This window comes from Gobio gobio (genome assembly GCF_949357685.1).
Source record: "Gobio gobio genome assembly, chromosome: 19".
NCBI classification, from domain to species: Eukaryota; Metazoa; Chordata; class Actinopteri; order Cypriniformes; family Gobionidae; genus Gobio; species Gobio gobio.
In genome coordinates, this window is record NC_137112.1 from 1104705 (window position 1) to 1120048 (window position 15344).

The 15344-nt window shown below is 44.9% G+C and overlaps 1 protein-coding gene across 1 annotated transcript; it reads left to right on the plus strand.

Moving 5' to 3' along the window:
- Nucleotides 1-1066: 1066 nt before the first annotated feature.
- On the plus strand, nucleotides 1067-11105 carry irf2bp2b (interferon regulatory factor 2 binding protein 2b). Its single transcript, XM_079845148.1, has 2 exons — nucleotides 1067-2099; nucleotides 10089-11105. Exons 1-2 carry the CDS (start codon nucleotides 1343-1345, stop codon nucleotides 10787-10789), a joined length of 1458 nt encoding a protein of 485 aa, XP_079701274.1. The 5' UTR covers nucleotides 1067-1342; the 3' UTR covers nucleotides 10790-11105.
- The last annotated feature ends 4239 nt before the right edge of the window (nucleotides 11106-15344 follow it).

Below are 15344 nucleotides of genomic sequence, written 5' to 3' on the forward strand. Positions count from 1 at the left end.
CATGAAGATATTGTGTAGATTTTCATATCATAAATGTATTAGTAGTAGTGATGTGCATTGCTGAGGACTTCAAGGAGATTTTTTGCCACCCTCAGATTCCAGATTTTCAACTAGTTCGGCTAAATATTGTCCTAACATCAATGGAAATATTATTTATTCAGATTTCATCTTAATTTAAAAAAAATTGACCCTTATGAGTGGTTTTGTGGTCCAGGTTCACACACAAACACATCACATCGCATAATATTTCCCACACGTTTTCATAACTTAATGGGAACGTTAGTAAAACGTTTTATATATTATTTTACTTTATTATTTACGCTACAGACAACGCAGATTACTTGAATACTAATAATGTTGAATACTACTGTGTGTTCAACATTTTATCGACAATATTAGGACATGGTAAATACTGCAGGGAAGCTTTTCCATCCAGTCAGACTCAAAAATGCTCATTTGCACAACTTTAAAGGAGATTATTTAGATTTTTTGGCACCCTCAGATTCCAGATTTTCAACTAGTTCGGATAAATATTGTCCTAACAAACCATATCAATGGAAACATTATTTATTCAGATTTCATGTGATGTATAAATCTTAATTTGAAAAAATTGACATTTATGAGTGGTTTTGTGGTCCAGGTTCACACACACACACACACACACACACACACACACACACACACACACACACATACATATAACATCACATAATATTTCCCACACAACATTTTCATACCTTAATAGGAACGTTAGTAAAACGTTTTATATATTATTTACGTTAGCGAAAGGTATTTACGCTACAGACAACGTAGAGAATACTTTAAAAATGATCACGGAATAATTTCCGTCTTTAAAACGTGTGTTCAACATTTAATCGACAATACTAGGACATGGTAAATACTGCAGGGAAGCTTTTCCATCCAGTCAGACTCAAAAATGCGCCCTTCTTTAATAACCTATCGTCTTAAATACGTTTATACTCGTCGTATAGCAAGACAGGCGGACATACGTCGTGAATATGTACTTTTTGATACGTGTTCCACCTTTTTTGTCGGTGTTTATTTCGCTCTCATTCAGCGCGCCGTGCTGTGAGGAGGGAGCGCAGCGCGCATGCGCATCGCGAGTTGCCGAAGACTCAAGTAAATAGAAGCGGCGCGGTGACGTCACCGCTCCCACACCGAGAGCTCGCGGGCTGGAGCGCGCACACACTGCCATGAACTTCGGAGCGTAACTTCGCCGTTTTTCTCGCTTTTTTCGGACGGGGTGGGAAACTACAACGAGAGATATTCTTCTTCTTCTTCTTTTTTCCTCTTCAACATTTGGAGAGTTCCAGCCTCCAGCATGTCGTCCGCGGCGGTCGCGTCCTCGCGCAGGCAGTCGTGTTATCTGTGCGATCTGCCCCGCATGCCGTGGGCGATGATCTGGGATTTTACCGAGCCCGTGTGTCGCGGATGCGTCAACTACGAAGGAGCGGACCGGATCGAGTTTGTGATCGAGACCGCGCGGCAGCTGAAGCGCGCGCACGGCTTCCAGGAGGGCAGATCACCGGGACCGGTGGGCAAACCGGGGAAGGACATCCAGCCCATCAACCACACGGAACCGGGCTCGCGCCCTCCGCAGCCGCTGGATCGGTACCCTCTCGCGTCGGACAGACCCCAAAGACTGGGTCCGGATTACCAGCAGGGGCGGCAGGCGAACGGGATCCCGGTGCCAAACGGCTTCCCGAAGCCCGACGAGCCCCCGGAGCTCAACCGCCAGAGCCCGAACCCGCGTCGGACCGGCGCCGTGCCGCCCAGCCTGGTGCCGCTGGTCAACGGGAGCCTCCCGCAGGTGCACGCGCTTAACGGGAGAACCGTGATGGGCTTGCCACTGGAGCACGCGGGCAAGCGCGCGGACGACATGAAGGACAAGCACCGCGCGGACAGCCTGAGCGACGCGAGCGACGCACACAAGCAACGCGCGGAGGACTGGACGCAGAAGGGCAAGACGGTGCGGGACCTGATGGCGCTGCAGAGCCTCGACTCCCGGTTCAAGAAGGAGCACGCGGCGCTGCAGCACCGGATGGGGTACGAGAGCAGCTCCGGTGCCTTAAAAACAGGTAAACGATCTTTCCGATAAATGAGCATAGTTTGCGTTTGTAGTAAAAAAAAATAATGCGTAAAACTCTAGATTTGTGCTCCCACTGGGCCTGTCACGATAACTACTATTTGTTTCGCGGTATATCGTCACAGAAATAATTGCGATAAACGATATTATTGTCATTTTATGCCACTGATTATATAAGCATAATAATGCAGACCTACACACTTTCAAATCACAACCTTTTAATTCTTTAGATCATGGACATTAAGGGTAAAAAATATATTATCCTAAATAAAAGAAGTTGAATAAATAGTAAATAAACATGTTCAACGGCTTTAACACTCGTTTGTATGTGCAGCAGAACGGGGGATCGCGGCTTTGAAATCGAGTCCATTTGGGCTTATTCTTCCAAACTGTCAGTAGTTGTCGGGAAAACACTACAACACCTAAAATGGTGTTTTTTTTTTCACCTGTCGATAACCTAGCGATAACATGACGTTAACCTGTCCTGACGATAACCTGTCCTGCCGATAACCTGTCGATAACCTGTCCTGTCGATAACTGACGATAACCTGATGATAACCTGTTGATAACCTGACGATAACCTGTCCTGACGATAACCTGTCCTGTCGATAACCTGACGATAACCTGTCGATAACCTGACGATAACCTGTCCTGTCGATAACCTGACGATAACCTGTCCTGTCGATAACCTGACGATAACCTGTCGATAACCTGACGATAACCTTTCCTGTCGATAACCTGACGATAACCTGTCGATAACCTAACGACAACCTGTCCTGTCGATAACCTGTCGATAACCTGATGATAACCTGTCGATAACCTGGTGATAACCTGTCCTGTCGATAACCTGATGATAACCTGTCGATAACCTGACGATAACCTGTCCTGTCGATAACCTTATGATCTGTCGATAACCTGTCGATAACCTGACGATAACCTGTCGATAACCTGATGATAACCTGTCGATAACCTGGCGATAACCTGTCCTGACGATAACCTGATGATAACCTGTCGATAACCTGTCGATAACCTGTCGATAACCTGACGATAACCTGTCCTGACGATAACCTGTCCTGACGATAACCTGTCCTGTCGATAACCTGACGATAACCTGTCGATAACCTGACGACAACCTGTCCTGTCGATAACCTGATGATAACCTGTCGATAACCTGTCGATAACCTGTCGATAACCTGACGATAACCTGTCCTGACGATAACCTGTCCTGTCGATAACCTGACGATAACCTGTCGATAACCTGACGACAACCTGTCCTGACGATAACCTGATGATAACCTGTCGATAACCTGACGATAACCTGTCGATAACCTGTCGATAACCTGACGATAACCTGTCCTGACGATAACCTGTCCTGACGATAACCTGTCGATAACCTGACGACAACCTGTCCTGACGATAACCTGATGATAACCTGTCGATAACCTGACGATAACCTGTCGATAACCTGTCGATAACCTGACGATAACCTGTCCTGATGATAACCTGTCCTGTCGATAACCTGACGATAACCTGTCGATAACCTGACGACAACCTGTCCTGTCGATAACCTGATGATAACCTGTCGATAACCTGGTGATAACCTGTCCTGTCGATAACCTGATGATAACCTGTCGATAACCTGGTGATAACCTGTCCTGTCGATAACCTGATGATAACCTGTCGATAACCTGGTGATAACCTGTCCTGTCGATAACCTGATGATAACCTGGCGATAACCTGTCCTGACGATAACCTGTCCTGTCGATAACCTGATGATAACCTGACGATAACCTGTCGATAACCTGACGATAACCGGTCAATAAACTGACGATAACCTGTCGATAACCTGTCGATAAACTGATGATAACCTGTCGATAAACTGACGATAAACTGATGATAACCTGTCGATAAACTGACGATGACCTGTCGATAAACTGACGATGACCTGTCGATAAACTGACGATGACCTGTCGATAACCTGAAGATGACCTGTCGATAACCTGAAGATGACCTGTCGATAACCTGAAGATGACGTTTCGATGACCTGTCGATGACCTGTCGATAACCTGAAGATGACGTGTCGATAACCTGAAGATGACGTGTCGATAACCTGAAGATGACGTTTCGATAACCTGTCGATAACCTGACGATAACCGGTCGATGACCTGTCGATAACCTGAAGATGACGTTTCGATAACCTGTCGATAACCTGACGATAACCTGAAGATGACGTTTCGATAACCTGTCGATAACCTGAAGATGACGTTTCGATAACCTGTCGATAACCTGACGATAACCTGAAGATGACGTTTCGATAACCTGTCGATAACCTGAAGATGACCTGTCGATAACCTGACGATAACCGGTCGATGACCTGTCGATAACCTGAAGATGACGTTTCGATAACCTGTCGATAACCTGACGATAACCTGAAGATGACGTTTCGATAACCTGTCGATAACCTGAAGATGACGTTTCGATAACCTGAAGATGACGTTTCGATAACCTGTCGATAACCTGAAGATGACCTGTCGATAACCTGAAGATGACGTTTCGATAACTGGTCGATAACCTGACGATAACCTGAAGATGACGTTTCAATAACCGGTCGATGACCTGTCGATAACCTGAAGATGACGTTTCGATAACCTGTCGATAACCTGACGATAACCTGAAGATGACGTTTCGATAACTGGTCGATAACCTGTCGATAACCTGAAGATGACGTTTCGATAACCGGTCGATGACCTGTCGATAACCTGAAGATGACGTTTCGATAACCTGTCGATAACCTGACGATAACCTGAAGATGACGTTTCGATAACCGGTCGATGACCTGTCGATAACCTGAAGATGACGTTTCGATAACCTGTCGATGACCTGTCGATAACCTGAAGATGACGTTTCGATAACCTGTCGATAACCTGACGATAACCTGAAGATGACGTTTCGATAACCGGTCGATAACCTGAAGATGACGTGTCGATAACCTGTCGATAACATGAAGATGACGTGTCGATAACCTGACGATAACCTGTCGATAACCTGAAGATGACGTGTCGATAACCTGTCGATAACATGAAGATGACGTGTCGATAACCTGACGATAACCTGTCGATGACCTGTCGATGACGTGTCGATAACCTGAAGATGACGTGTCGATAACCTGTCGATAACCTGTCGATAACCTGAAGATGACGTGTCGATAACCTGACGATAACCTGACGATAACCTGACGATAACCTGACGATAACCTGTCGATAACATGAAGATGACGTGTCGATAACCTGTCGATAACATGAAGATGACGTGTCGATAACATGAAGATGACGTGTCGATAACCTGTCGATAACCTGTCGATAACCTGAAGATGACGTGTCGATAACCTGACGATAACCTGACGATAACTTGACGATAACCTGACGATAACCTGTCGATAACCTGTCGATAACATGAAGATGACGTGTCGATAACCTGTCGATAACCTGTCGATAACCTGACGATAACCTGACGATAACCTGACGATAACCTGTCGATAACCTGTCGATAACATGAAGATGACGTGTCGATAACCTGTCGATAACATGAAGATGACGTGTCGATAACCTGTCGATAACATGAAGATGACGTGTCGATAACCTGCCGATAACCTGACGATAACCTGACGATAACCTGTCGATAACATGAAGATGACGTGTCGATAACCTGTCGATAACATGAAGATGACGTGTCGATAACATGAAGATGACGTGTCGATAACCTGTCGATAACCTGTCGATAACCTGTCGATAACATGAAGATGACGTGTCGATAACCTGTCGATAACATGAAGATGACGTGTCGATAACATGAAGATGACGTGTCGATAACCTGTCGATAACCTGACGATAACCTGACGATAACATGAAGATGACGTGTCGATAACATGAAGATGACGTGTCGATAACCTGTCGATAACCTGACGATAACCTGACGATAACATGAAGATGACGTGTCGATAACCTGAAGATGACGTGTCGATAACCTGTCGATAACATGAAGATGACGTGTCGATAACCTGCCGATAACCTGACGATAACCTGACGATAACCTGTCGATAACCTGTCGATAACATGAAGATGACGTGTCGATAACCTGTCGATAACATGAAGATGACGTGTCGATAACATGAAGATGACGTGTCGATAACCTGTCGATAACATGAAGATGACGTGTCGATAACATGAAGATGACGTGTCGATAACCTGTCGATAACATGAAGATGACGTGTCGATAACATGAAGATGACGTGTCGATAACCTGACGATAACCTGACGATAACATGAAGATGACGTGACGATAACCTGACGATAACATGAAGATGACGTGTCGATAACATGAAGATGACGTGTCGATAACATGAAGATGACGTGTCGATAACCTGTCGATAACCTGACGATAACCTGACGATAACATGAAGATGACGTGTCGATAACATGAAGATGACGTGTCGATAACCTGTCGATAACATGAAGATGACGTGTCGATAACCTGCCGATAACCTGACGATAACCTGACGATAACCTGTCGATAACCTGTCGATAACATGAAGATGACGTGTCGATAACCTGTCGATAACATGAAGATGACGTGTCGATAACATGAAGATGACGTGTCGATAACCTGTCGATAACATGAAGATGACGTGTCGATAACATGAAGATGACGTGTCGATAACCTGTCGATAACATGAAGATGACGTGTCGATAACATGAAGATGACGTGTCGATAACCTGACGATAACCTGACGATAACATGAAGATGACGTGTCGATAACCTGACGATAACCTGACGATAACCTGTCGATAACCTGTCGATAACATGAAGATGACGTGTCGATAACCTGTCGATAACATGAAGATGACGTGTCGATAACATGAAGATGACGTGTCGATAACCTGACGATAACCTGACGATAACATGAAGATGACGTGTCGATAACCTGACGATAACCTGACGATAACCTGAAGATGACCTGACGATAACCTGAAGATGACGTGACGATAACCTGAAGATGACGTGTCGATAACCTGACGATAACCTGACGATAACCTGAAGATGACGTGTCGATAACCTGACGATAACCTGTCGATAACCTGACGATAAACGCTCTGTGTGTGAAGGAACTGAAGGAAGTGTGAGAACCACTTTCGCCTCTGTCACGGAAAACACACATGACGACATCACACTCGAGTAAAACATTGGTGGCATTCGTTATCATGTTAACATAATGGCCGATATATTGCATCCCAAATTTTTTTTTTAAATTAGTTTTATTATGCAAACAGACAACTACAATATTTACAAAAGAAAAATTTGATGAAAATTACATAGACCAACAAAACATACATAAGGGCGTGTGTGTGTGTGTGTGTGTGTGTGTGTGTGTGTGTGTGTGTGTGTGTGTGTGTGTGTGTGTGTGTGTGTGTGTGTGTGTGTGTGTGTGTGTGTGTGTGTGTGTGTGTGTGTGTGTGTGTGTGTGTGTGTGTGTGTGTGTGTGTGTGTGTGTGTGTGTAATTGTAAGTGTAACTGAGTGTGGGAGTGGAAATATATGAATTAAGGAGCATGTAGGGAAGTACAACAGACATAACCAGAGTAAAAATAAATAAATAACAATAATATTTTAATCACAATAATAGTGATGAAGATAGTAATAGTATCCCCCCAAAAAAAACTGGAAAATGGGGTATGAGGAAGGGGACAACAGCAAAAGTAATAGCAATATTAATAATAATAACAACAATAATAATAATGATAAATCAAATTAATAAGGAATGACAAATAGTAATAATAGTATTAGCAGGCGTAGTAATGATAAACATATTAACAAATATACTTATTTCATCCGGAATGAGGGGAAAATTACAAAAATCATCACAAAAAATGATTGAGGTCATGCACATATATTGTGCGATATATTGATTATTGATTATTGATTATTGCGACAGGCCTAGTCACACTCGATCTGGATGCAATCTTTACAATAATATGAAATGTCAAAGCATGCGTTTGTTTTTAAAACGGTATCATTCTCAGAGCCTTGCGTCTGAAGCTCAGAGAGTTGGAGATGTTAGAATCCACACACTTTTGTGTTTGAAACCGGAGTGTGAGATATAACGCATGCTTTAAAGGGTTAGTTCAGCCAAAAATGTAAATTGTGTGATTAATGACTGAGCCTCATGTGGTTGGACACCCGTCAGACCTCCGTTCATCTTCAGACACAAATGAAGATATTTTAGTGTAAAGCTGATGCTCTGAAAGGCCTCCATTGGCACAACTTTACACTCTCAAGACCCTTAAAAGACACTAAAGACTAAAGTTACAAAGTCCATCTCACTACAGCGGCTCTACAATAACTTTATGAAGACGAGAATAGTTTCTGTGCACAAAAAAACCCTAAATAACGACTTATATAGTGATGACGATTTCAAAACACGGCATCATGAAGCTTCGAAGCGTTATGAATCAGTGAGTCGATTCAGCGGTTCAGAGCGTTATGAATCAGTGAGTCGATTCAGCGGTTCAGAGTGTTATGAATCAGTGAGTCGATTCAGCGGTTCAGAGCGTTATGAATCAGTGAGTCGATTCAGCGGTTCAGAGCGTTATGAATCAGCGAGTCGATTCAGCGGTTCAGAGCGTTATGAATCAGTGAGTCGATTCAGCGGTTTAGAGCGTTATGAATCAGCGAGTCGATTCAGCGGTTCGAAGCGTTATGAGTCAGTGAGTCGATTCAGCGGTTCGAAGCGTTATGAATCAGTGAGTCGATTCAGAGGTTCGAAGCGTTATGAGTCAGTGAGTCGATTCAGCGGTTCGAAGCGTTATGAATCAGTGAGTCGATTCAGCGGTTCGAAGCGTTATGAATCAGTGAGTCGATTCAGCGGTTCAGAGCGTTATGAATCAGTGAGTCGATTCAGCGGTTCAGAGCGTTATGAATCAGTGAGTCGATTCAGCGGTTCAGAGTGTCATGAATCAGTGAGTCGATTCAGCTGTTCAGAGCGTTATGAATCAGTGAGTCGATTCAGCGGTTCAGAGCGTTATGAATCAGTGAGTCGATTCAGCGGTTCAGAGCGTTATGAATCAGTGAGTCGATTCAGCGGTTCAGAGCGTTATGAGTCAGTGAGTCGATTCAGCGGTTCAGAGCGTTATGAGTCAGTGAGTCGATTCAGCGGTTCAGAGCGTTATGAGTCAGTGAGTCAATTCAGCGGTTCAGAGCGTTATCAATCAGCGAGTCGATTCAGCGGTTCGAAGCGTTATGAATCAGTGAGTCGATTCAGCAGTTTGGAGCGTTATGAATCAGTGAGTCGATTAAGCGGTTTGGTTCGGCAAAGTCACGTGATTTCAGCAGTTTGGCGGTTTGACACGCAATCCGAATCATGATTCGACTTACTGATTCATAACGCTCCAAACCGCTGAATCGACTCACTGATTCATAACGCTCCAAACCGCTGAATCGACTCACTGATTCATAACGCTCCAAACCGCTGAATCGACTCACTGATTCATAACGCTTCGAACCGCTGAATCGACTCGCTGATTCATAACGCTCTGAACCGCTGAATCGACTCACTGATTCATAACGCTTTGAAGCTTCATGAGGCCGTGTTTTGAAATCGTCATCACTATATAAGTCGTTATTTAGGGTTTTTTTGCGCACAGAAACTATTCTCGTCTTCATAAAGTTATTGTAGAGCCGCTGTAGTGAGATGGACTTTGTAACTTTAGTCTTTAGTGTCTTTTAAGGGTCTTGAGAGTGTAAAGTTGAGCCAATGGAGGCCTTTCAGAGCATCAGATTTACACTAAAATATCTTCATTTGTGTCTGAAGATGAACGGAGGTCTGACGGGTGTCCAACCACATGGGGGTAAGTAACCCTTTCAGCTCTAGATGATGTGTGTTAAGTGAGTTGTGCGTCTCTAAGCCGAGTGTGTGTGTGTCTCCCTCAGACCGCGGTAAGCACTCCCGGGGCATTAAGAGGAAGCCGTCTCCTGAGCCGGATGGCGAGGGCGTCTCCGCCAAGCTGAACGCTGAGGCTCCGCCGTGGCTTCCGTCTCCATCTGAGGTGCTGAAGATGCCCGGGTTCGCCACCGCCCCGCCCTCCACCATCTCCCCTCACCCGCGCACCAGCCCTCCAGAGGCGGCGGCGGCGGTGCAGAACGGGCAGTCGCCCATGGCCGCGCTCATCCTGGCGGCCGACAACGCGGGCACCGGCTCGCCCAAGGACCAGGTGCACTCCACCACCCCCGCGGGCACGGGCCGCAGGAACAGCGGCAGCCCTCCGTCGCCCTCGGCCGGGCAGAGGCGGCTCGCCCTGGGCACTGCGCCCGCGCACATGGACCCGCAGGCCGGGCACCCGCAGAGCATTCCGGATTCCTCCGTGCCCAGCGTGCCCTTGTGCTGCACCCTGTGCCACGAGCGCCTCGAGGACACGCATTTCGTCCAGTGCCCGTCCGTGCCCTCGCACAAGTTCTGCTTCCCCTGTTCCCGCGAGAGCATCAAGCAGCAGGGGGCGAGTGGGGAGGTGTACTGCCCCAGCGGAGAGAAGTGCCCGCTGGTGGGCTCCAACGTGCCCTGGGCATTCATGCAGGGCGAGATCGCCACCATTTTGGCCGGGGATGTAAAGGTGAAAAAGGAGCGGGACCCTTGACTTATCCCGACGGACTTTCGGACCTGTACATATGAACTGTGGTAAAAACATGGCTGTATAATTTTTTGACTCCTTTTTTTGAATACTGTGTTTCTATATTTTTCGGAAGATAAAATGGTATGTACGCACTAACCCCCCCCCCCATCATCATCCAGTGGTTGTTCAGAGCGGGCGCTCGTGTATGCCAGTCCATGTTAAACACAGAATGTGACTAATACTCTTCAAGCACTTGGCAAACACTCAAACGCTTTTAGCTGTATTGTATGCACTTGTTTAAGAATTGCCAAATACAATTTCTGACCTTGTAATAACAATCTGACGTGTCTGTGGTCGGCTTATTGTGGGGGTGATGCCATCGATCTCGGTGCATGCTGGGAATTCATAAGGGAAACTGACACCGCGAGCTAAGGTGACCCGAGAATGCTTGAGTCTGGAAGAGTATCTGCGTTTGAACACGCGAGCTGTGACGTGCGGCGCTCATTGTTTTGGGAAACTCAACGCCTCCTGCAAGACGACACTCACGGCTATTTATATTCAGCAGTTCCCGCTCGTAGAGGATCTGTGCTTTTGGCCTTTTTTGGTGGATAAAGAGCATTTCAGCTGCAGATTGGCTGCTTTAACATATAACACAAGATCCCGTTGGCTTAGAGTAATGCGTGCTTTAGTTGTAAAGTTAGATTTAATGTGAACAATCAGAGCATGAAGCAATCGAGCTGTAGCGTGTGCTTGATGAAATGTGTGGGTTAAAACAACCCAATCGCTGGGTTAAAACAACCCAATCGCTGGGTTAAAACAACCCAATCGCTGGGTTAAAACAACCCAATCGCTGTGTTAAAACGACCCAATCGTTGTGTTTAAACGACCCAATTGCTGGGTTAAAACAACCCAATCGCTGGGTTAAAACGACCCAATCGCTGGGCTAAAACGACCCAATCGCTGGGTTAAAACAACCCAATCGCTGGGTTAAAACAACCCAATCGCCAACCCAATCGCTGGGCTAAAACAACCCAATCGCTGGGTTAAAACGACCCAATCGCTGGGTTAAAACGACCCAATCACTGGGCTAAAACAACCCAATCACTGGGTTAAAACAACCCAATCGCTGGGTTAAAACGACACAATCGCTGGGTTAAAACAACCCAATCGCTGGGTTAAAACAACCCAATCGCTGAGTTAAAACGACCCAATCGCTGGGTTAAATCGACCCAATCGCTGGGTTAAAAAAAGTTAGATTTAAAGGGATAGTTCACCCAAAAAATGAACATGTGCCCATGATTTCCTCTCCCTCTCGTCATCTGAGGTGTGTGTGTCATTCTTCTCTCAGACGAATATAATCTGAGTTATATTAATAAAGTCCAGGCTAATCCAAGCATTATAACAGCAGTAATAGTTGCTCTGTTTTTGAAGTGCATCTGTGCGTCATATAACTGCTCCAGCGGCTCTGGGGTGTTAATAAAGGCCTTCTGAAGCGAATCAACGCGTTTGTGGAAGAAAAATATTCATATTTAAAACTTTATAAAGTAAACTTTGGCCTCCGCCTTCTGTGTAAAAGTGTTGAATGTTGAAAGTGAAACTCCAGATGTGTGTGTGTCGTCATGACGAGCGGAGCTGAGCGTTAGTCTTTCCATCCGCAGGGGAACTTTACACACTTTCTCCAGAAACTGAACAAGGAAGGCGGAGGCCGAAAGTTTACTTGATAAAGTTTTAAATATGGATATTTTTCTTCCACAAACGCGTTGATTCGCTTCAGAAGGCCTTTATTAACACCCCAGAGCCGCTGGAGCAGTTATATGACGCACAGATGCACTTCAAAAACAGAGCAACTATTACTGCTGTTATAATGCTTGGATTAGCCTGGACTTGTGTAATATAACTCAGATTATATTCGTCTGAGAGGAGAAGGACACACACACCTCAGATGACGAGAGGGAGAGGAAATCATGGGCTCATGTTCATTTTTTGGGTGAACTGTCGCTTTAATGTGAACAATCAAAGCATGAGCCGATGGAGCTGAAGCGTGTGTGTGTGTGTGTGTGTGTGTGTGTGTGATGAAGTGTGTGTATCACGTGTGGGTGAATTCCTGACTCGGGGTCGGCCTGCGCTTCTCATCTCAGATGGAGAGATGGGCATGAGTTAACCCCTTCACCACCAGCAGGACCTCAGTGTGTGTTGATACACACGTGTGTGTGAGACATGTACGGGTTTGTCTATTGTTTGCGTAGCTGTCTCGCTTTCTGTCAGAGATGTGTTCATATGTTTATGGTGAGGACATGACCCTGAAGCACATCATAAGGGTCAATAATCTCTCACTGGTGTGTGGTTTATTAGGACGATATTTGAGAATCTGAGGGAGCAAAAACATCTGAATATTGAGGAAATCTCCTCTAAAGTTGTGCAGATGAAGTCCTCAGCAGTGCGTATCACTACTAATAATACATTTATCATACGATAATATCTTCCTGGAACATGATCTTAATATCCGGATGATTTCTGGCATTAAAGAGACGTGTATAATTTTGAGCCGTACGGTTGGCGATTGGTGCAGATATACCCGTGAGACGGGACTGGTGTTGAGGTCAAGGGTCACAGATATTTAACTTCCAAACGTTGCGAAGCGGAACAGTTTCAGAAACACCTGAACTCTGCTGGACTTCGATAAGAAACATTTGAGTTTTAGCGATGCACTCTTGAACATGAGGGCGGTTTTCACAGCGAACGCCATTTTGAGTTCCCAAAGAAGCTTTCATGGATCTGCTCTGAAGAACCGTTTTCCTCTTAAAATATAATAATAATAATAAAAAGAACTTAAAAGAGCCTCTTAAAAACAGGGCTTTGGCTCCAGCTTTCCTACACACAGTCTCTCCATCGCACAAACGCTCTTCAGGTTGGGGAAGGTTCTTCGAGGACTGTGGCGTCACTGCTCTACTTCTGCAGAGCTCATGGGCGTTTAATGAATAAATAATAAATCCATATTTTCATTTCAATACCGCCATATTTGAGAAAAGAAGTGTTGCCTTGTTTAACATTTCCACCGCAGAACAGTTGACATGTACACTCTAAATTGGGTTAAAACAACCTAATGCTGGGTTAAAAATAACCCAAGTTGGGTTGAAAATGGACTAACCCAGCAATTGGGTTGTTTTAAGCAAACATTAAACCCAACTGCTTGGTTAAAACAACCCAGTCGCTGGGTCAAAACAACCTAATCGCTGGGTTAAAACAACCTAATCGCTGGGCTGAAACAACCCACTCGCTGGGCTGAAACAACCCAATCGCTGGGCTAAAACAACCTAATCGCTGGGCTAAAACAACCCAATCGCTGGGTTAAAACAACCCAATCGCTGGGCTAAAACAACCTAATTGCTGTGTTAAAACAACCCAATCGCTGGGTTAAAACAACCCAATTGCTGTGTTAAAACAACCCAATCACTGGGTTAAAACAACCTAATCGCTGGGCTAAAACAACCCAATCGCTGGGCTAAAACAACCCAATCGCTGGGCTAAAACAACCCAATCGCTGGGCTAAAACAACCCAATCGCTGAGTTAAAACAACCCAATCACTGGGCTAAAACAACCCAATCACTGGGCTAAAACAACCTAATCGCTGGGTTAAAACAACCCAATCACTGGGTTAAAACAACCCAATCGCTGGGCTAAAACAACCCAATTGCTGTGTTAAAACAACTCAATCACTAAAACAACCCACTCGCTGGGTTAAAACAACCTAATCGCTGGGTTAAAACAACCTAATCGCTGGGTTAAAACAACCTAATCGCTGGGCTGAAACAACCCAATCGCTGGGCTGAAACAACCCAATCGCTGGGCTAAAACAACCTAATCGCTGGGTTAAAACAACCTAATCGCTGGGTTAAAACAACCCAATCGCTAAAGCAACCCAATCGCTGGATTAAAACAACCCAATCGCTAAAACAACCCAATCACGGTGTTAGTCCATTTTCAACCCAACTTGGGTTATTTTTAACCCAGCATTTTTCGAGTGTGTTATGTGTTTCGCTGGCCTCAGTCTCTCTCAGTGTTAAACTAGCGCTTTACGCTGGAATCCGCGCTCTTCTTCCGCGATGGTAAACTCCGCCTACTCTGATCTGATTGGCCGTCTCAGTAGTTTTGACATTGATGAGCACTGTTAGACCACTGAGGCTAAACTGTGCCTTTACAACACACAGAGTGCACACATGCAGAGTTCTCAACATGGGATGTGATTTCAGTGTCTATGGTTACGGCCTGATGGGATGTAATATGCGTATGCTTGACACGATTGGCTTACGGTTAGTTATGTTTCCAGCTAACAAAAATAAGTTCTAAGAACATTTGGAAACGTTCCCAAACTAAAAATAATATGATCATTACGTTATGACATGTTTTACACCGCTTCAACTCATCAAATGGATAGTTATACAAGTCACAACTCAGTTTTAAGTCTAAGTTGAAATGACTTAAAACAACCATTTCACTTTTTTAATGGAAACATTACTTCTGAATATTCTCAGATTATAAGTGTCCACTCATGTTCAAGCGACTGTTCAAGGGAATGTT